General features: G+C 45.3%; 1 protein-coding gene across 1 annotated transcript in view; it reads right to left on the reverse strand.

Annotated features, from left to right (window-relative positions):
• Positions 1 to 15600: 15600 nt before the first annotated feature.
• The window catches only part of FBXO30 (F-box protein 30), a 37691-nt gene continuing 29544 nt past the window's right edge, over positions 15601 to 23747 (reverse strand). Inside the window, exon 3 of the mRNA XM_063918060.1 lies at positions 15601 to 18379. Within this exon, the coding sequence (XP_063774130.1) occupies positions 18176 to 18379 (204 nt within the window). The 3' untranslated portion in view covers positions 15601 to 18175. The remainder of the gene's footprint in view (positions 18380 to 23747) is intronic.

Here is a 23747-nt window from a genome sequence, read left to right on the forward strand (position 1 = left end):
TGGTGCTTTCCCTACAGAAATGCTGGAGGCTGAAATTATCACTATACCCAAGCCAGGTAAAAACCCAGCGCATTGTCAAAATTATAGGCCCATTGCACTACTGAACGGTGATATTAAAATGTTTGCCAAACTTGTCGCTTTCCGTTTAAATGTCTTTCTGCCATCTCTCATTGCCTACGACCAAGTTGGGTTTGTGCCTGGTAGACAGGCGTCTGACAATACACATAGGGTTTTTGATTTGATTGCTCTCTTTAGATGCAGAGAAGGCGTTTGATAGACTGAACTGGCAATATATGTCCTCAGTTCTAGACAAGTTTGGTTTTAGTGGCCATATTCTTTCTTCGGTTTAATCTCTATATAGCTCCCCCTCTGCACGGGTATTTAGTACCGGTTTCCTCTCCGATACATTTCCTATTACGAATGGGACCCGACAGGGTTGCCCTCGATCACCCTTAATATTTACGTTGGGCATAGAACCCCTTGCTGAGAAGATTAGGATGTCTGGGGGCTTCCCGGGGGTGACAATTGGCACTACTACTCACAAGTTGTGCCTCTTTGCGGACGACGTCCTTCTGTTTGTCACGGACCCGCTATCCTCCCTTCCTTGTTTGCATGCTATCTTGGGACAATATAGTGACGCTTCCTTTTATAAAATTAATACGACAAAGACAGATGCTCTCCCCATTAATATCCCAGCTCCCATAGTGTCCACCCTTCAATCACACTATCCATATTACTGGCATTCGGCTTCAATTCAGTATTTGGGGATCCAAATTCCACCTTCTACGGCCTCTGTTTTTGATGTTAACTTACCTACACTCATTAATAGTTTTTTAGACCTGACTAAGTCCTGGCTATCTTATGATATTTCGTGGATTGGCCGCCTAGCAGCCTTCAAAATGACTCTCTTACCTAAACTCATGTACTTATACCGAACCATACCTTTTCTTTTACCTAAAACGTACCTTGATAGATGTAGTGCTATAATGCTACGCTATGTCTGGAAGGCACGGCCACCCCGATTGGCTCGGTCCAAAATGATTCTCCCTCGTAGAAAGGGAGGGCTAGATATGCCCGACCTGGTCCTTTACCAGGAGACATGTGTACTGGACCAGTTTAAATACTGGTTGAGTGGGGCACCTGTAGTGGGATGGGTATCTCTTGAACGTACTGGAAGTTTGGACCTTCCCTTAGAAGACCTTTTTAAGATACACCCAAACTCTAGACCCCGCTTATTGTCCCTCCTCCCCGCCACTAGAACATCTTTACAAATCTGGGATAAATTGGTGATTTGCCTGCCTGGACATCAATTTCCATATTCTGCTATCTCACTACGAGCCATAGCTAAATGAATCCCTAATTTAAATCTCTCTACCTGGTTTGTGTGTGGTTTTACTGTCTTGGGGGACCTTATGGATGGTAATGTTATGCTATCGTTTTCTCAACTCCAGTCTCCATATAATCTTCCCAGTGGAGAATTATTGCATTATTTCCAAATTCACCACTGGTACAAAGGTTTGCCTAGACAGGTGGCTCCCCCAAACCCGTTATCCCAGGTTGTCTTAACACGTGTATCTCTGTGTGACTCTAAAGGGGACATCCCGTTTTGGTACAGAACGCTTATCAGCTTGCTTACTTGGATCTTCCCCTATCTGAAGCCTAATGGGAACAAATTTTTATTTCTTCTTACCGAATGTCCAAGTGCTTGAATCACACGGAAATGCATATCAAACTCCTTAATAGACTATATTTAACACCGGAAAGGCTACACTCATTCTGGCAGTCTTGTTCCAAATATTGCTGGCGTACCTGTGGGGAAATAGGCCATATTTTCTGGTCCTGTCCTTCCCTTCAACATTTCTGGAGCGAGATATTTGCTTTGATTAATTCGGTCTTACACCTGTCCCTTACCCCCTCACTGGCCATGGCCCTGCTCCACATTTTTCCTGCTGAGATACCATCTTATCAGAGACATCTGGTGGGGCATATTTGTATAGCTGCCAGGGCTGCATTGGCCCAAAGTTGGAAACAAGCTTCTCCCCCTCCTCTATCACTAGTCACCAACAAAATTCAATTCCATTTTACTATGGAAACTGAGTTCATGCCTTACTCTTCTGCGGCCTCCTCCCCAATGGGGAAATGGAGAGCATGGCATGACTACGTCACTGCTGGAGGGGGTGTTTCACCTTCCCCCTAACTGACTCGGCTTATACTTCCACTCTGAGCACCGGCTGTGCCTTACTAGCCCTGTGTCTATTATTGATTATCTGTTTATTGATATGTATTCATGTTTGATCCAGTGTTTATCTTTATCTGTATCTTTTTCCAAGATGACTTTGTATTTTTCCTATTGGATTGTTATATTTGACTTCTGACAATTTTGATATTTGCATGTTTACATCCTGTTCCCTTGGTTCTATGTACCCCCCCGCCCCTTCTTTCTTTCTGTACCCCTTCCAATAAAAATTGATGAAAAAAGAAAAAAGAAAAAAAAAAAAAGGATTGTCAAGGTATGGAAACATTCTTATCTCCTGCTGGCGGAGATCAGCTGAAATTACAACCATAATCTTGGTAACCCAAAAGGTAGGGCCTGGAACTGAAAATGCTGTTGGAGGATAGCGAACCTGAGATAGCACTGATGGGACCAAGCCATAGGAATATGTAGGTAAGAATCCTGGATATCCAGGGATACCATATAATCCCCTGGCTCCATGGCCAAAATGATGGAACGTAAAAAGTCTCCATCTGAAATCGAGCTACCCAAATGTATTTGTTCAGCACTCTGAGATTGAGAATGGTCCGGAATGACCCATTCGGCTTCTGAACTAAAAAGGTTGGAGTAAAAACCCTGTCCTCGTTGTGCAGGAGGAAATGGAATGATTACTCCTGACAGAAGCAATTTCTGAACTGCCTCTTGCAAAGCCCTGGCCTTCGTCTCTACCCGAGACGGGCTGGTACAAAAAAGAAAACCTGAGGAGGGTGCTTCTTGAAGGCAAATGCATAACTTAGAGATACCGCTTCCTGCACCCAGGCATCTGTTGTAAACTGCTGCCAGATCTGTCCAAACTGAAAAAGCCGGCACCCCACCCTAGGACCCCCCAGGTGGAGGCCCACACCATCAGGCTGATGGATAATTTTCTGTTTTACAAACCTGTCCTCTGGTAGCCCAATGCTTTTTAGTCTTACCAGACATGTTGTATTGGGGCTGCTTGCGATCACTTTTTCCTTTAGCTTTTCCTCGAGACCGAAAGGGACAAAAAGCTGAAACTTTACGTTTGAATTTGTATATAGAAGGAAACTTTACCTTCTTGGAGTCTGCTTCTGACTCCAAAGGATCTGTCAATTCTTTACCAAAAAAAATATTTCCAGAAAAAAAGCAAAGATTCCAAACCTTCTTAGATTCTGAATCAGCTTTCCATGTACGTAGCCAAACTGCTCTGCGAGAAATTATAGTTGAAGCTGGTGCCCTGGAGGCAATAGTACCCATATCCAATGCTGCTTCTTCCAAGAACATTGCAGCCTGTTTTTTTATGTGCTATATGGGATTTTTGCTCTCTAGGAGCCATTGAAAAGTTCCCTTCCAATGCATCAGCCCAGGCAGCCACTGCCTTTGCCATCCAAGCTGAGGCCATGGCTGGTCTAATAACTGCCCCAAACAGGGGGAAAAAAATAGGATTTTAAATTACCTACCGGTAAACCCTTTTCTCGTAGTCCATAGAGGATACTGGGGTCCACATTAGTACCATGGGTATAGACGGGTTCACTAGGAGCCAAGGGCACTTACAAATTTGATAGTGTGTGCTTGCTCCTCCCTCTATGCCCCTCCTACCAGACTCAGTCTAGGAAACTGTGCCCGAGGAGACTGACAAACTGAGAGAATAGAAAAGATTGTGTGTGCTGGTTTGGAATCTCACCACTAACTAGAGGAAAGCCAAGCTAACCAAACTTTAAACCAGGAACAGCAACCGCTGAACCAACAACTTAACCAAGTAACAGTGCAGGAATAAACGAAGCACTTGGCAGGCGCCCAGTATCCTCTACGGACTACGAGAAAAAAACATTATCTCTTACGTCCTAGAGGATACTCGGGTCCACATTAGTACCATGGGGATTTACCAAAACTCCAAAACCGGGTGGGAGTGTGCTGGGGTTCCTGCAAAACGTGTTCTAACCTGACCAAGTAGCTGCTCGGCAGAGCTGTAAAGCAGAGACACCACGGGCAGCCGCCCAGGAAGAACCCACTGACCTAGTAGAGTGGGCCTGTACAGATTTTGGACATGGCAAACCTGCCGTGGAATAAGCATGCTGGATAGTAAGCCTGATCCAGCGTGCAATTGTCTACTTTGAAGCAGGACCCCAAATTTTATTGGTATCATAGAGAACAAACAGCGAGTCAGATTTTCTGTGATGAGCTGTCCCCTTCACATAGATCTTCAAAGCCCTCACAACATACAAGGACTTTGAAGTAGCAGAGGTGTCGGTAACCCCCGGAACCACAATAGGTTGGTTGATATGAAACGCAGACACCACGTTTGGAAGAAATTGCTGACGAGTTCTGAGTTCAGCTCTATCTTCATGAAAAATCAAATAGGGGCTTTTGTGAAAACTCCCCCAGCTCCGACACACGCCTTGCAGAAGCCAAGGCCAACAGTGTGACTGCCTTCCACATAAGAAGCTTGACGTCAATGTCCTGTAAAAGCTCAAACCATTCCGATTGCAGGAACTGCAACACCACGTTGAGATCCCAAGGTGCCGTAGGAGGCACAAAGGGTGATTGGATGTGCAGAACCCCCTTCAAAAATGTCTGAACATCAGGGAGAGAAGCCAATTGTTTCTGGAAGAAAATGGATAAGGCCAAAATCTGGACTTTTACGGAGCCCAGACATAGGCCCACATCCACACCTGACTGCAGAAAAAAGGAGTAAAAGTCCCAATTGAAATTCCACCACAGGAAATTTCCTGTTCTCACACCAAGAGACGTATTTTTTCCAAATATGGTGGTAATGTTTAGACGTTACCCCCTTTCTCGCTTGCATCAGGGTTGGAATAACCCTATCCGGGATCCCTTTCCGGGCTAGAATTTGACGCTCAAACTCCATGCCGTCAAATGTAGCCATGGTAAGTCTTGATAGAAAAACGGCCCTTCTTGGCAGGTCCGGAGCAATGAGAATTGCTTGAACCTTTTCCCCTTTTATTCTTTTGAGAATTTTTGGGGTCAGTGGAAGTGGTAGAAACATGTACACCATCTGGTAGACCCATGGAGTCACCAGAGCGTCCACCGCCACTGCTTGTGGGTCTCTCAACCTGGAACAATACTGCTTGAGCTTCTTGTTGAGACAAGAGGCCATCATGTCGATTTGTGGCATTCCCCACTGACGTGTTAAGCACCCGAACACCTCCGGGTGAAGGCCCCACTCTCCTGGGTGGAGGTCGTATCTGCTGAGGAAGTCTACTTCCCAGTTGACTACTCCTGGGATGAAGATGGCCGACAACGCCACAGTGCGTCTTTTCACCCAGAGGAAATCCTGGTCACCTCTAACATTGCTGCTCTGCTCTTCGTTCCTCCCTGTCAGGTTTATGTACGTTACCGCCGTCACATTGTCTGACTGAACCTGAATGGCGTGATCTTGAAGATAAGGGTGTTGTATATGGCCCTTAGTTCCAGAATGTTCATTGGAAGGATGGTTTCCTGACTTGACCATTTTCCTTGGAACTGTTCCCCTTGGGTGACTGCTCCCCAACCTCTGAGGCTGGCGTCTGTTAGCAGAATCCAAATTTTGAATCCCGAACCTTCGGCCCTCGGTCAGGTGAGAAGTCTGAAGCCACCACAGAAGAGAAATCCTGGCTTTTGGCGACAGACGGATCACAGATCCAGCTGGAAGGGTCTTGCGTGAAACCTTCCGTACTGCAGTGCCTCGTAAGAGGCTACCATCTTCCCCAGGAGGCGAATGCATAGATGCACCAATATTCGGGTTGGTTTTAGAACATCCCGTACCATCGACTGGATTACCAAAGCCTTGTCTAAAAGGAAGGAATACCCTCTGTGCCTCCGGATCCAGTATCATCCCCAGGAACGGAAGCCTCAGTGTTGGTTCCAGATAAGATTTTGGTGTGTTCATAATCCACCCGTGATCCTGGAGTAGTTGGGTTGAGAAGGCAATGTTGTCAAACAACCTCTCCCTGGATGGTGCTTTTATCAGATCGTCCAGGTATATTATGTTCACTCCTTGTTTGCGGAGAAAAATCATCTCTGCCATTACTTTGGTGAACACCCTCAGTGCCGTAGAGAGGCCAAATGGCAGGGCCTGGAACTGGTAGTGACAGTCCTGTAATGCAAACCTTAGATAAGCCTGATGAGGTGGCCAAATCGAAATATGAAGGCATGCATCCTTCATATCTAGAGACACCAAGAATTCCCCTTCCTCCAGACCAGAGATCACCGCTCTCAGAGACTCCATCTTGAACTTGAACACCCATAAGTATATGTTCAATGACTTAAGGTTTAAAATGGGCCTTACCGAACTGTCCGGTTTCGGTACAACAAACAGGTTGGCATAATAACATCTGTTTTGCAGTTGAAGTGGAACTGGAACAATGACCCGAGTCTGTACCAGTTTTTTAATTGCTTTCTGTAAAGTCATGCTTGCTTCTTGAGAAGCTGGCAAGTCTGATTCGAAGAATCTGTGAGGTGGGAGTTCCTGAAACTCCAGTCTGTAGCCCTGGGCGATAAGATTTTTGACCCAGGGATCCTGGCATGATGTTGCCCATATGTGACTGAAATATCTTAATCGGGCTCCCACCTGCCCGTCTTCCAGGCAGTGCACACCAGCATTATGCTGAAGGCTTAGAGGAAACAGAACCGGGGTTCGGTTCGTGTGAACCTGCAGTTGCTGGTTTTCTGTGTTTACCTCTATTGCCTTTGAAGGCCGTAGAAGAACCTTTTTTTTTTTTTTTTTTTTAATTTTGCCGTCCGAAAGGACTGCAGCGTTGGAGCAGAGTAGGTTATCCCAGCTGAGGGAGAGTCAGAAGGAAGGTATGGAGACTTACCTGCCTTAGCATTGGAAATCCAAGTATCTAATTCAGCTCCAAACAGGGCCTCACCTGTAAATGGTAGGTTTTCCAAGCCTTTCCTGGAATCCGCAGTGCACTGGCGTAGCCATAGGCCCCTGCGTGCTGACACTGCCATGGCGGTGTTGCGTGCATTGAGCAATCCTATTTCTTTTATGGACTCTACAATAAAATTTGCAGGGTCCTGTATATGCTGTAGAAGTAAAACTATCTCCCCCCTGGATAAGGATTCTAACTTGTCAATTAGATTTCCTGACCATTTTGCAAATGGCCCTAATGATCCATGCACAAGTAATAGTGGGTCTCTGGGCCACCCCAGCAGCTGTGTACAGGGATTTGAGAGTGTTCTCAATTTTGCGGTCAGCCGTGTCCTTTAAGGAGCCTGCCCCAGGGACAGGTAAGACAACCTAGATACAGACGCATCAACAACCGGTGGGTATTCCCATTTTTTCCTATCATGCTGAGGGAAAGGGAAGGATGTGAGTAATCTCTTAGGGATCTGACAACTTTTTATCAGGATTAACCCAGGTTTCCTCAAACAGAGAATTCAACTCTTTTGATGCAGAAAAAGTAGCAGAGGATTTCTTTTTTACATTAAAATAAGACCTTTTATCCTCCTCTGTCACCTTATCAGGAATTTGCAGAACATGTCTAATAGCTTCTATCAGAGCCTGTACCCCGTGACAGAGCTGCAACCCCCCTGACTGAGTCCACCTCATCCTCCTCTGCGTCTGACACGTCCTCATCAGTTTCAGTCTGCAGGATCTTGGCCAGTGTACACTTTTGTGGACAAATGGTAGGGGTCGGAGACGCTGGTATGGGAACTGAATCTCTATTCATCAGGTCATCCACAGACTGTCTTAAGTTGAGTCTCTTTCTCATTCTGAGATAATTTATTAGAAATATTCGAGATCATCCCTTTTAGAGAATCCAACCATGCTAGTTCGGATCCACTAGCCTGAGAATGAGTACTAACCAGAGTACATTGTAGTGATCCCCCTGGGGAAGAAAAGCACTCTGCCGTACATGAAACACACACACACACACACACACACACACATAGATAGATATCTATATATATCTCTCTCGCAGGTCCGCCGGCCAGTATGTACGCACGAGCGATATGTCTGTTAACACCGTCGTTCACAGACATATTGCGTCGGCCCCGGAGCACTGCCGACGGCCAATATATCTAATGATATATTGGTGCATCGTGCTGTGTGTACGGGCGGTCAAAAAACTGCAGATGCCTGCAATGATTGACAGCACAACTGGGCAGGCGCATGTACATGCCCGCCCAGTTCGTGACATCAGTCCCGACGGATCGGGCAGTGTGTATGCACAACAGCCTGCCCGGTCCGTCTGTAGAAATATCTGCAGATCAAGTGATCTGCAGATATATCTACAAGTGTGTACCCAGCATAAGAAACGTCCACTATAGATTCTCACATTCTGTGCGTGCAAAATCAAAACATTGGTCTCCTGAGTAAGTCTGTGCTGTTGCGGGCAGAGCTGCACCCCTAGGAAAACTGTCAGAAAATGGTCCAGAGGCATCTGCATTTGTCTAATCACACCCGTTACCTCCCCCAAACACTGACTACCTGCCACTCACTTTGCATATAAATTCTGTGTGTACTAAATCGCAATTCAATCAATCAGCGAATCCTTAATATTTGCAGGAATCCCCCAAATATTATACGATAACTAAGCCACCTAGAGGGGCGTGTCCAAATGCAAATAAAAATTAAGCCCAGCATTTGTAAGCTACATGCAAAAACATTTATATTTTTTCCGTGCCTGGTAAATACAGTCTGCATTTACATTCAGTCCACAACCCACCTGCTGTGTAACATGGTCTTGCCCAGTTGCTTGCTTTTTGTGGTTTGCTTCCACATCTGAATAACGCCCAGTGTATACTTATTTTATTCACTGGCAACCAAGTGAAATGCTAAGATTTTACAATTACCGGTAAATCTATTTCTCATAGTCCGTAGAGGATGCTGGGACTCCGTAAGGACCATGGGGAATAGACGGGCTCCGCAGGAGGCATGGGCACTTTAAGAAAGACTTTGGACTCTGGGTGTGCACTGGCTCCTCCCTCTATGCCCCTCCTCCAGACCCCAGTTAGAGAAACTGTGCCCAGAGGAGATGGACAGTACGAGGAAAGGATTTTTGGGAATCCCAGGGCAAGATTCATACCAGCCACACCAATCACACCGTATAACTTGTGATAACTACCCAGTTAATAGTATGAACAAACAGTCTCGGTCTAAACCGATGAAACTATAACATAACCCTTATGTAAGCAAAAACTATATACAAGTCTTGCAGAAGAAGTCCGCACTTGGGACGGGCGCCCAGCATCCTCTACGGACTACAAGAAATAGATTTACTGGTAAGTGCAAAATCTTATTTTCTCTAACGTCCTAGAGGATGCTGGGACTCCGTAAGGACCATGGGGATTATACCAAAGCTCCCAAACGGGCGGGAGAGTGCGGATGATTCTGCAGCACCGATTGAGCAAACAGGAGGTCCTCCTCAGCCAGGGTATCAAATTTATAGAACTTTGCAAAGGTGTTTGACCCCGACCAAGTAGCTGCTCGGCACAACTGTAATGCCGAGATCCCTCGGGCAGCCACCCAAAACGAGCCCAACTTCCTAGTGGAATGGGCCTTAACCGATTTAGGCAATAGCAATCCTGCCGTAGAATGCGCCTGCTGAATCGTGTTACAGATCCAACGAGCAATAGTCTGCTTTGAAGCAGGCGCGCCAACTTTGTTGGCTGCATACAGAACAAACAGCGTTTCAGTTTTCCTAACCCTCGCTGTTCTGGCAACATAAATCTTCAAAGCCCTGAACACATCAAGGGACTCTGAATCCTACAAGTCCCGTGTAGCCACAGGCACGACGATAGGTTGATTCATATGAAAAGAGGAGACCACTTTAGGCAGAAATTGAGGATGAGTCCTCAATTCTGCCCTATCCACGTGGAAAACCAGATAGGGGCTTTTATGTGACAAAGCCGCTAATTCCGAAACACGCCTCACAGAAGGCAAGGCCAACAACATGACCACTTTCCAAGTGAGATATTTCAACTCCACTGTTGTGAGTGGTTCAAACCAAGGTGACATGAGGAAACTTAATACCACATTAAGATCCCACGGCGCCACCGGAGGTACAAAAGGAGGCTGAATATGCAGCACCCCCTTCACGAATGTCTGTACTTCAGGAAGAGAAGCCAATTCCTTTTGAAAGAAAATGGATAAGGCCGAAATTTGGACCTTTATGGACCCTAACTTTAGGCCCAAAGTCACTCCTGTTTGCAGGAAGTGAAGCAGACGACCCAAATGGAACTCCTCCGCAGGAGCAGTCCTGGCCTCACACCAAGAAACATATTTTCGCCATATACGGTGATAATGTTTCAATGTCACGTCCTTCCTAGCCTTGATCAGGGTAGGAATGACCTCCTCTGGAATACCTTTTTCCGCTAGGATCCGGCGCTAAACCGCCATGCCGTCAAACGCAGCCGCGGTAAGTCTTGGAACAGACAGGGCCCCTGCTGCAGCAGGTCCTGTCTTAGAGGAAGAGGCCACGGATCTTCTGTGAGCAACTCTTGCAGGACCGGATACCAAGTCCTTCGTGGCCAATCTGGAACAATGAGGATTGTTCTTACTCTTCTTAGTCTTATTATTCTCAACACCTTGGGTATGAGAGGTAGAGGAGGGAACACATAGACCGATCTGAACACCCAAGGTGTCACTAGAGCATCCACCGCTACCGCCTGAGGGTCTCTTGACCTGGCGCAATACCGCTTTAGCTTTTTGTTGAGACGGGACGCCATCATGTCTATCTGAGGCAGTCCCCACCGACCCACGATCTGTGTGAAGACTTCTTGATGAAGTCCCCACTCTCCCGGATGCAGGTCGTGCCTGCTGAGGAAGTCCGCTTCCCAGTTGTCCACCCCCGGGATTAATACAGCTGATAGGGCGCTTACATGGCCTTCCGCCCAGCGAAGAATCCTGGTCGCTTCTGCCATGGCCGCTCTGCTCCTTGTGCCGCCTTGGCGGTTTACATGAGCCACTGCTGTGACATTGTCTGACTGAATCAGAACCGGTTTGTCCCGAAGCAATGCCTCCGCCTGGCGTAGGTCGTTGTATATGGCCCTCAACTCCAGGACGTTGATGTGGAGACAAGTCTCTAGATTCGACCAGAGACCTTGGAAATTTCTTCCCAGTGTGACTGCTCCCCAACCTCGGAGGCTTGCGTCCGTGGACACCAGGATCCAGTCCTGAATTCCGAACCTGCGGCCTTCTAGGAGGTGAGCACTGTGCAGCCACCACAGGAGAGAAACCCTGGCTCTGGGAGACAGGGTGATCCTCTGATGCATTTGTAAATGGGACCCGGACCATTTGTCCAGTAGATCCCATTGAAAGGTCCTCGCATGGAACCTTCCGAAGGGGATGGCCTCGTACGATGCCACCATCTTCCCCAGGACACGTGTGCAGTGATGCATTGAAACCTTTTTTAGCTTTAATAGGTTCCTGACCAGGGCTATGAGCTCCTGAGCCTTTTCCATCGGAAGAAAAACCTTTTTCTGGTCTGTGTCTAGAATCAGACCCAGAAAGGTCAGGCGCGTTGTAGGTACTAGCTGGGACTTCGGTATATTGAGAATCCAGCCGTGCCCCTCTAACATCCTCACCGACAGCGACACGCTGTCCAGCAACTTCTCCCGAGATCTCGCCTTTATGAGGAGATTGTCCAAGTATGGGATAATTGTGACACCCTGCTTGCGCAGGAGCACCATCATTTCCGCCATTACCTTGGTGAAAATTCTCGGGGCTGTGGAAAGCCCAAACGGCAACGTCTGAAATTGGTAATGACAGTCCTGTACTGCAAATCTCAGGAATGCCTGGTGAGGAGGGAAAAATCGGAACATGACGGTATGCATCCTTTATGTCCAGGGACACCATCCAATCTCCCCCCTCCAGGCTGGCGATGACCGCTCTGAGCGATTCCATCTTGAACTTGAACTTTTTCAAGTACAAGTTCAGGGATTTTAGATTCAAAATGGGCCTGACTGAACCATCCAGTTTCGGGACCACAAACAGGGTTGAATAATACACCTTTCCTTGCTGGAGAAGAGGAACTTTGACTATCACCTGTTGAAGATACAATTTTTGAATTGCAGTCAACACTAACTCCCTCTCTGACGAGGAAGCCGGCAGAGCAGATTTGAAAAACCGGCGAGGAGGCACGTCTTCGAATTCCAGCCTGTATACCTGAGAAACAATCTCTATAGCCCAGGGATCCACATGCGAGTGAATGCAGACCTGGCTGAAAAATCGAAGACGTGCCCCCACTTGAGCTGACTCCCCCCGGGAAGCCCCAGCGTCATGCGGTGGATTTTGCAGATGTAGGGGAGGACTTCTGCTCCTGGGAACTAGCTGCATGCAGCTTTTTTCCCTTGCCTTTTCCTCTGGCAAGGAAGGACGATCCCCGTACCTTCTTGCTTTTATTGGAACGAAAGGACTGCATTTGATAATGAGGTGCCTTTTTAGTATGCTGCGGGGAAACATAAGGTAAGAAATTCGATTTACCGGCCGTAGCAGTAGAGGCCCTCTACAAACAACTCCTCCCCCTTGTAAGGCAACGACTCCATATGCCGCTTTGAGTCGGCATCCCCCGTCCACTGTCGGATCCACAGGTGTCGCCTAGCAGAAATAGACATAGCATTTATTCTGGAGCTTAGTAAACAAATGTCTCTTTGAGCATCCCTCATATATAAAGCAGCATCTTTGATATGCTCTAGGGTCATTAGAAAGATATCCTTATCTAGGGTGTCAAGTTCCGTAGATAAGGAATCTGTCCATGCTGCGATAGCACTACACACCCAGGCCGATGCCATAGCCGGTCTAACGATAGTATGTGCCCCCCCATTACTTTAAAACCCCCTTTCACCGTGTGTCAAGCAGGGAAGAGTCCAGGGAGCTTCCTCTCAGCGGTGCTGTGGAGAGAAAATGGCGCTGGTGAGTGCTGAGGGAGAATCCCCGCCCCCTCGGCGGCGGGCTTCTGTCCCGCTCAAACTTACTAAAAAATGGCGGGGGCTCTTTTATATACATGTACAGTGCCCACCTGTACATGTATATAGACTTTTGCCATAGGAGAGGTGTTTTATTGCTGCCCAGGGCGCCCCCCCGTACGCCCTGCACCCTTACAGTGACCGGAGTGTGTGAGGTGTATGGGAGCAATGACGCACAGCTGCGGTGCTGTGCGTTACCTCAGTGAAGCACCGAAGGCTTCTGCCGCCTGAGACGTCTTCTGTCTTCGTTTCTTCTGGCTCTGTGAGAATAACGGCGGCGAGGCTCTGGGGTGAACGCCCAGGACGAACCTGTGTTCACTGCCTCTGGAGCTAATGGTGTCCAGTAGCCAAGGAAGCAGAGCCTATCATTTAAGTAGGTCTGCTCCGCTCTCCTCAGTCCCTCGATGCAGGGAGCCTGTTGCCAGCAGTGCTCCCTGAAAAAGAGAAAAAATCCTAACAAAAAAGCTTTCTAAGCAGGAAACTCAGGAGCGCTCCCTGCAGTGCACCCATTCTCCTCTGGGCACAGTCTAAACTGGGGTCTGGAGGAGGGGCATAGAGGGAGGAGCCAGTGCACACCCAGAGTTCAGTTCTTTCTTAAAGTACCCATGCCTCCTGCGGAGCCAGTCTATTCCCCATGGTCCTTACGGAGTCCCAGCATCCTCTAGGACGTTAGAGAAAAATACTTAGGGGCTGATTCTGATTTGAGACCAAAGCAAAAATAAAAATAGAGACCCCTGGAAGAGTTTGATGTAAGTAGTGACCCCCTCCTCTCATGACTGTCTCTGCTACCCCTCTGTGTTTCTGTAAACTTTTTTGGGGACAGAGAAAAGTTGAATCTTCACACACAGCATGTTACTCTGGGTCTGGGTTGGGAGTAAAGCAAGAAAGCGTAAGTAACTGTGCACCTGGACAAACCATACTGCAATGTAAGGGTTGCATATATATATCACGCAGAGTAGATATTTGCTGCTTTTGCATGGTTCCCAATACAAATTAAGGGAAAATACACACAAAAAAACCACCAAACACATTTTATACCAGTATGTCTGTGCTGTCCCCCTGCAACAGTACACAGGACTTGTATCAGGTGGAAGAGGAATGCCACGCTATCACCTTAAAGGAATTACCAGAGTATATGCATTGTAGAAGTGTTTCATAAGAAAACATTTACTACTGCCTTGCACAGAAAAGAATTTGATTATTATATTTCAAATGTATGTGTGATTTTCTATGCATGTGTTTGGGAATATTGTCCTAAAAAGAAAAAATAGTTGCTCCAAAAAATCAGATTTGATTGTGCAAAACTATTTACTGGGGGATATTCAATTGTTTGAAGAGCCAGTTGGGTGTCTGTTTTTTCCTATCTAATAGACCTGAAAACAGACAGCCAACCAAACTTTTCCAACAATTGAATATCCCCCACTGAATGTTACTTTTCCATAATCATCTTCTCAGTTTAACTGCTGCTCTGGAAACGTATTTCAATTGCCTTATTATTAATGGCACAAAGTCTGCATCACATCCACATTTTAGCAAACTGTCATGTCCTTTGCAAATGTAATAAGCCTAAAGAGCCTCTTCAGGCACAGGAATAAATGGGGCACAAACAAGATTTACCATGTTCTATTACACTCAGACACTGCGCCTGCTGTAGCTTACATGGAGCCTCAGTGACAGGTTATTTCCTGGATCTGTAAAACATTGAGTGATAGTACAGTACATATAAACCACATCAAATGCAAAAATTAAATTAAATTTATGGAAAGAATTACAAATGACCTCATCACAAACAAATCCGAAGGGTTCATGGACTGAAAAAGCAATTACAGGCTAGAACATGATTAATATAACCGCAAAGGATGTCACCATGCCTGCATTTGTTGCTTTTCAATAAGCAATACAAAGGGTCACAGAGCTAACTGGAAGATCTATACACAATACAAGTAATACAAGACAGTAGTAACCTTTTGGAAATTTTTACAGAGATGAACAAAGCTACCACCTTCTTTATCAGTCACCAATGACTGGAAACCACGCCTTTTCTCAAAGGAGGAGGTACATCATTGATCACAATTATATTGCAATCCTCTCCCCATCACTGGTGACTTACCAACATTTGAGTCCACTGACATGTAACAGTCTCTTCTGGCAAGGACAGCTTTTCCCATATACATCTGTCCCAGCGATGAAGTTACTTCCAGGATTCCGACTATGTGCTTAAAATGGTCATGCGAGAGCACCGGTCTGCAACGGAGAGGGATCCTTCAGATACCTCTTATTGCGGAAATATCTAATGCCAGTGAAGGAGCACACCGCAGCGTCTATGGTGACTGTTCTGAGCGCAGTACAAACAGACCTGTTACCTGCGCCTGAAGGTAATAGTACCTATTGGGATCTTGAACATTTACAAAATAGAGGTTTTAAAAATAAAAATGATTAAACCAATGCGCAGGTGGTTTTATTAGATTTTATTATACACCAAAATATTTTATAATTGAAAATAAAGCATTTTGAACACCAAGTAACGGAATTAAATATTACTGATCGTTACCAAATATGTTTAACTTAAAAGGGGAGGGGAAAAAGGCTTTATTATGTTATCGATAACAATCTAGGCACCATGCATGTCTATGTATTTGTTATGTTACTATAGAGACTTTGATATCTCAAATGAATAATCGGAGAACGTCTCCACCTTAACAGAAAAGGTAAGGCTTCAAATCTTAGCTGCAGTCTCCAGCAATGGAAAGAATTAACCTTTCAATACTGTTACAATGAGATTGTTCCATATGTCTAAGTAAAGCTGTTCAATGTACATCAAATAAAACAATTTTAACATACCAAAAAATAAATCTACACAACCAAATTATTGTAAATTTATGAAATGGGCTCACATTGCTGCATCTTACTTCAATTACAATTCAGAACTTTTTAAAGATTAAAGAAAGGAATTCTGGTGGTGGTGGTGGGGGTACTATCTGGATACACCCTCCCACCATAGGTAAACAAAATAAAAATATGGCCTGGTAAATTTAGCAATACTGATAAGTGTAGAATAAAGTTCTTCACACAATACTGTGCATACATCAATGCTGCTTGTATGGAAACATTGCAGATGTAATGCACCTGAAGAAGAAGTTGCAATCCCCACGAAGCCACTTACCCCGTGCTGAGAACTTAAATCACCTTTAAATTACATTTAAAATAATACAAATGCAAAGTGCTTTAATATGAGTGTTTACAGTCTTCGAACAACTTTCTGAAAAGAAGAAATATTTTGTGAAACACTGAAGTACAAACAGTATAGTGTGTGCTCACTTGACAGTGACAATGTTAACCATCCCTAGAAGTTATGGATAGAAATCACCAACTGATAAGGCCTCTGCAATACAAATAAGCGTTAATGATTGCTGGGTGACAAGAGGAGACAGAAATAGCGCTGATCGTTAGGATCAGCAGTTCCTATCCTCACCTGGAAAAACAATTTTAAAGCGCATTATGTGTGGTAAAAATTGGTTCACCCAGATCCATAGCCCTAAAATAAAGTCTGCACACATGAAAGATAGTATCCCAATAATTACAGCACAGACGAGGACACACAAAAATCAGTGCTATTTGCCTAAAAGGCACTGTACTTTAGGTCAGCCGTGGAAGACTTGTTTAGGAATAAAATCTCAACCCCAAATGCATAATTGAAAATAGTGTTTTATCTCCGCTCACAAAAAATGAATGGTAAAAACATACAAGGAAACAGATAGAAAAAAAAACATTCCTAAAAGTCCTTTTTTAAATATTCTACTTTTAAATAACTTTTAGTAAAACAGAAAACAATGCTTAAAATATGTAAAATAAGCTGCATGTTAAAACTGTAGATGTGTCTGCAATGCTGTATAAACCAATCTCCTTCATGAATGCCAAAAACCATAAAGCTAGTGAGTAAAAGTAATTACACTGGGGGGGGGGGGGGGGTTCAATTGTTTTTGTGCACTTTATTGTGCCTTATCCCCCATCTAAACTACTGGGGTAATAATTAACTATATATTTTTTTTGCTTATTTGCCTATGTCACACCCAAATAGACTGGATAAGGCACCTAAATCCATGTAAAGTCCTGGTTAGCCAGCGCAAACAAACTGGTTTGGTGCCCAAAGTCAGGAATTCAGACAATTTCTATTCGCTACCCCAGGAGGCTGCAAACATTCTACTATCGGGCCCTTTGGTAGCTGTCATTGGGTATGCAATACCACTCTGGGCAGAGAAAAGAACTGAATTACCCCCTAGGTGTGCAGCAAAATATTCCCCAACCAAAGCAGGATGCAGCAAAGTCCCCTTTACTCCTTCTACATGCTGCACTTGATCCCTAAACAGTCTGAAAAACTTCCAGAGCATTGAAAGAAAGTGCTAGCAGTGTCTGTCACTGCTCAAACTTAAGTGCATTTTTGTATTACAGGAAGAGAACAATTGACTTATGGCAAAGTGGTCAGCTTGCAGCACTATAGGAGAAAGAGGGTTCCGTGTGGGGTACCATTTGATGGAAGGCAAACCTGGAGGTTTGCAAGTCTTCCCTGATAACCGGAAGGTGACCAACGCTGAAGAATACATTTACATTCTAACGTTATTTTTGGTCATGGTAAAGAAAAATAACCGTTAGTATTGTTTGAGTGCGTCTGCACATCAGGAAAACGGCACTGGTGAATAAGCATATCATGCTTTAAGATGAAGATCTGTAAGGAAGTTTATATAATTTATACTTATGAAAGGTTAAAGTCCACATCCAAAGTTCAAAATTCCACAACCATTAAGGCATTTCTTACTGCTTACACCTAAACTATTTCTCTTTAATAAGATTTATAAAAAAATAAACATCACTTTCAAAACCATTGTTATATACAGTGAGAGTGGCCTTTTAAATATTTAAGTGTCACAAATTATTTGTATAGAGGTTAAAACTGGTGCTTGAGTGTTGGTGCTTAAAGGATAAGTTTCAAGACAGAACGGAGTGAGTGTCCTTCTGTAGTCCATCTTGCAATTAAAGGACAGGTCTCAAGACTGAACGGAGAGAGCGGCCATCTTTAGTGAGTTCCCGGGTTACACACATGCAAGGAAGAGGGACAGCTTCTTCTCTTTTCTCTATAATATTGTAGTTACATTTCTTCAGATGGTCAGCCATGCTTACAATATCGGCAAATTTCCACTCCTTCACTGTACAGAAAGCAGTGCTGAATCGCCACACCTGAATGGAAACAGAAAAGAAAGTCAGAATAAAATTAGTTAAGTCGTCTAGTTTCCCTGCTTTTATATTTGCCATTTTGAAAATGTGTTTATAAGTGTTGTTTGTCCTATACATTTTACTGTTATTACGCCCCACCTCCTCTGTTCTATGGTTCCATCACTCATCATATGAAACAGTGACACAAAATGAAGGAAAAAAAACATCCTCTTTGAAGAATGATTCAGTGCTGTAGTTGCTGCATTCAACGTTTTCCGAACTACAAAGCTTGTGTGACTAGAGGGGGATATTTCCCTTCACTATGTGTCACCACTGTAGAGACCATATTCTTATGAACACTTCACTTTCGGTCAACTAACCATATCAAATGGTCCAGAATTAAATGAATTTGTTGCTTAAACATTTATAAATCTTTTTATTGTGTTTGTGATGATCCCTGTAAGTAAGTAGTCAGAAACCACCATTACATAACTTTTATGTACCTTCATATAAAGATAGTGGCCATGTTTGTATCATGGCGTATGACCTTTTTTCATTTTGCAGATGTTTTGGGGTAAATGCAATACCTCAGCTAAGAAAAAAGTAATAGAAAGCTGGGATAAAAAAAAATAATATTATTTTCAGCACATTTCAAGCTACATTTTTTGTCATAACTATTTCCCTACCTCCCTTTCTTTTGACTGAAATTTACGGCCAAAGTTAATGGTCAGATTAAAAAAAAAATATATATATATTTTTTTAATTGTATTTCAGTGGGAAGGAATAAAATTTTAAAGCTGTAATATTGTTTGGGAATAATTATACACTCAAATTTTGAATAATCTATCTTGTCTACTTTTTTTATTACAGCACTTTGAAATTGCTTGTTTTTGTACCTAAATTGAAGTCTAACTCTCGTGGGGGATCTGATAAAAATGTCAAAATCACAGCATACACAGAACTCTGTGAGGGTTAACTTTAAAAAAATATTTTGGAGCTTGATATTCCTTTTTTTTTTTTAACAAGTTCTGTTGTGCTTCAGATACAGATTCAGTTGCACACAAATAGCAAGTGTCGCATATAAAATAAATAAGTGCAGTACGGTGTAACAAAAAAAATAAACAGGATTTTAATACCTACCGGTAAATCCTTTTCTCCTAGTCCGTAGAGGATGCTGGGGACTCCAAAAGGACCATGGGGTATAGACGGGATCCGCAGGAGCTTGTGCACACTAAAAAAAACTTTGACTGGGTGTGAACTGGCTCCTCCCTCTATGCCCCTCCCCCAGACCTCAGTTATAGGAACTGTGCCCAGGAGAGACTGACATTTCGAGGAAAGGATTTTTGTTAAACTAAGGGCGAGAAACATACCAGCCCACACCACAAACATACCGTACAACTGGGAGTAGCATGAAAACAGATAACAGTATGAACCAACAACAGCAACAAACTGAACATAACCGATACACAAACCACGTGTAACCGGAAATAACCAGTATCAACCTAACTGCAAGAAACAGTCCGCACTGGGATGGGCGCCCAGCATCCTCTACGGACTAGGAGAAAATGATTTACCGGTAGGTATTAAAATCCTATTTTCTCTTACGTCCTAGAGGATGCTGGGGACTCCAAAAGGACCATGGGGTCTATACCAAAGCTCCAGACCGGGCAGGAGAGTGCGGATGACTCTGCAGCACCGATTGAGCAAACATGAGGTCCTCATCAGCCAGGGTATTGCAAACTCGTATTACTTAGCAAAAGTGTTTGAACCAGACCACGTAGCTGCTCGGCAAAGTTGAAGTGCCGAGACCCCTCGGGCAGCCGCCCAAGATGAGCCCACTTTCCTGATAGAATGGGCCTTTACTGACTTCGGCAACGGTAGCCTAGCCGAAGAATGAGCTTGCTGAATCGTAGTACAAATCCAGAATACAGGACATACAGAGCCTCTGTCTTCCTAGTAAGAGCCGTCCTGGCGACGTAAATTTTCAATGCTCTTACAACATCAAGAGATTTTGGGACCGCCACAGCATCCGTAGCCACAGGCACCACAATAGGTTGGTTAATGTGAAACAAAGAAACCACCTTCGGCAGAAATTGTTGACGAGTTCTCAATTCCGCTCTATCCGAATTGAAAATCAAATATGGGCTCTTGTGAGACAAGGCCGCCAACTAAGACACTCGCCTGGCAGACGCCAGAGCCAAAAGCATGACCACTTTCCAAGTGAGAAACTTTAACTCAACCTTACGCATAGGCTCAAACCAGTGAGACATAAGAAACTGCAACACCACTTCCAGATCCAATGGCGCCACAAATGGAGGATGGATATGCAGCACTCCCTTCACGAAAGTCTGAACCTCAGGAAGGACGGCCAATTCCTTTTGAAAGAAAATAGATAAGGCCGTAATCTGCACTTTGATGGAACCCAATTTCAGGCTTGCATTCACGCCTGCCTGCAAAAAAATGGAGGAAACGACCCAAGTGAAACTCCTCCGCAGGAGCTGCTTTGGATTCACACCACGACACATTTTCTCAAAATACGGTGATAATGTTTCGCCGTGACGTCCTTCCTAGCCTTAAGGAGAGTGGGGATGACTTCCCCAGGAATACCCTTCCGAGCTAAAATCTGGCGTTCAACTTCCACACCGTCAAACGCAGCCGCGGTAAGTCCGGAAACAGGCAGGGCGACTGCAGTAACAGCTTCTCTCTTAGAGGAAGCGGCCAGGGATCTTTCACTAGTAATTCCTGAAGATCCGGATACCAGGCCCTCCGTGGCCAATCTGGAGCGACGAGTATTGCCTGAACCCTTGTTCGTCTTACGATCCTCAGCACCTTTGGCATGAGAGGAAGCGGAGGGAAAACATACACCGACTGAAACACCCACGGAGTTACCAGGGCATCCACCGCACAGGCTTGGGGGGTCCCTTGACCTGGAACAATACGGAAGTTTCTTGTTGAGGCGAGACGCCATCATGTCTATCAGAGTACCCCGCCAACGCCTTGTCACTTCTACAAATACTTCTTGATGAAGAGCCCACTCTCCTGGATGGAGATCGTGTCTGCTGAGAAAGTCCGTTTCCCAGTTGTCCACGCCCGGGAGGAAGACTGCTGACAGAGCGCTCACGTGTAGTTCCGCCCAGCGGAGAATTCTTGTGGCTTCCGCAATTGCTGCCTTGCTCCTTGTTCCGCCTTGGCGGTTTACATACGCCACCGCTGTGATGTTGTCCGACTGGATCAGGACATGGAGACCCTGAAGAAAACTCTTCGCTTGTAGGAGGCAGTTGCAAATGGCTCTTAACTCGAGAACATTTTTGTGGAGAGAAGATTCCTGGCTTGACCATTTTCCCTGTAAAATTCTTCCCAGCGCGACTGCGCCCCAGCCTCGGAGACTTGCACCTGTGGTCAGCAGGACCCAGTCCTGAATTCCGAAGCGGCGTCCCTCTTGGAGGCGAGAGCCTTGCAGCCACCACAGGAGAGAGATCCTGGCCCTGGAAGATAGACTTATTTTCCAGTGCATGTGTAGGTGAGACCCAGACCATTTGTCCAGCAGGTCCCACTGATATACCCTGGCATGAAACCTGGCAAACGGAATGGCCTCGTAAGCCGCCACCATCTTCCCTAGCACTCGAGTGCATTGATGAATCGACACTCTTGTCTGTCTCAAAAGCTCCTTGACCATGGTCTGTATTTCTAGAGCTTTGTCCTCCGGAAGAAACACTCTGAAGCTTTGTGTGTAGGATCATGCCCAGGAAGGGCAGCCGAGTCATCGGAATTAACTGAGACTTTGGTAAATTTAAAATCCAACCGTGATGTTGCAGAGCCGTCAGGGAGAGTTACACATTCTTTAACAATTGTTCCTTTGACCTCGCCTTTATCAGGAGATCGTCCAAGTACGGGATAATTGTGACCACTCGCTTGCGAAGGAGTACCATCATTTCTGCCATAACCTTGGTGAAAACCCTCGGGGCCGTGGAAAGCCCAAACGACAACGTCTGAAATTGGTAATGACAATCCTGCACCGCGAATCTCAGGTGCGGAGGATAAATCGGGACATGTAAGTAGGCATCCTTTATGTCAACTGACGCCATAAAATTTCCCCCTTCTAGGCTAGAGATCACAGCTCAAAGAGATTCCATCTTGAACTTGAAAGTTTTCAAGTATGGATTGAGGGATTTTAGGTTCAGAATCGGTCTGATCCAACCGTCCATTGGGACGGGGGAACGGGAACAATGACCCTCTGATGACACAACTTTTGTATCACCGCATTTACTACTTCTCTTTCTGGAAGAGAAACTGGCAAGGCCGATATGAAAATGCGGCAGGGGGGCATCTCCTGAAACTCCAGCTTGTACCCTTGGGACACTATGTCTAATACCCAAGGATCCAGGCCTGATTGAAACCAGACCTGACTGAAGATCCGGAGACTGCCCGCCCACCGGCACGGACTCCCGCAGGGGAGCCCCAGCGTCATGTGGTGGACTTGGTAGAGGCGGGGGAGGACTTTTGGTCCTGGGTGCCTGATCCTGCAAGCGACTTCTTTCCCCTTCCTCTACCCTTTGAAGCGAGGAAGGACGAGCCTTTACCTCGTTTGTATCTATTAGGTCGAAAGGACTGCATCTGTTGATTGGGCCCCTTCTTCTGTTGAGTGGGAACATAAGGAAGAAAAGATGACTTACCCGCAGTAGCGGTAGACACCAGGTCAGTCAGGCCGTCACCAAACAAGACACTACCTTTGAAGGGGAGAGCTTCCATATTTTTCTTGGAGTCGGCATCAGCATTCCATTGATGAATCCACAGCGCCCTCCTGGCCGAGACCGCCATGGCATTGGCTCTTGATCCCAAGAGGCCAACATCTCTCGCTGCATCCTTTAGCTAATCTGCAGCGTCCTTGATATAACCAAGAGTCAAAAGAATATTATCTTTATCAAGGGTATCCATATCAGAAGCTAAATTGTCCGGCGACTCCCAAGCTTTTTCACAAAGAGTATTCATTTCATGAGAGGGGGGAAACTTTACCTCAGGTTTTTTCCCTTAAAATGAGGCAAATCCTTGTTTCCTGAGCTGCAGGTTCGTCAGATACACGTAAAACATCTTTAATAGCCACAATCATGTACTGAATACTCTTGACTACCCGTGGGTGTAAAGTAGCCTCATTAAAATCGACATCGGAATCCGTGTCGGCATCTGTATCTACCATCTGGGTAAATGAACGCTTTTGTGACCCTGAGGGGGTCTGCACCTGAGCCAAAGCATCCTCCATGGATTTTCTCCATGTTTGTGTCCGAGAATCAGATTTATCAAGCCTCTTAGACAACAAAGCCACATTAGCATTAAGTGTACTCAACATAGCAACCCAATCAGCAGTCGGCTGTGCCGACAGAGCCATTTCCAGCTC

This window comes from Pseudophryne corroboree, chromosome 4 (genome assembly GCF_028390025.1).
Source record: "Pseudophryne corroboree isolate aPseCor3 chromosome 4, aPseCor3.hap2, whole genome shotgun sequence".
Taxonomy (NCBI): domain Eukaryota; kingdom Metazoa; phylum Chordata; class Amphibia; order Anura; family Myobatrachidae; genus Pseudophryne; species Pseudophryne corroboree.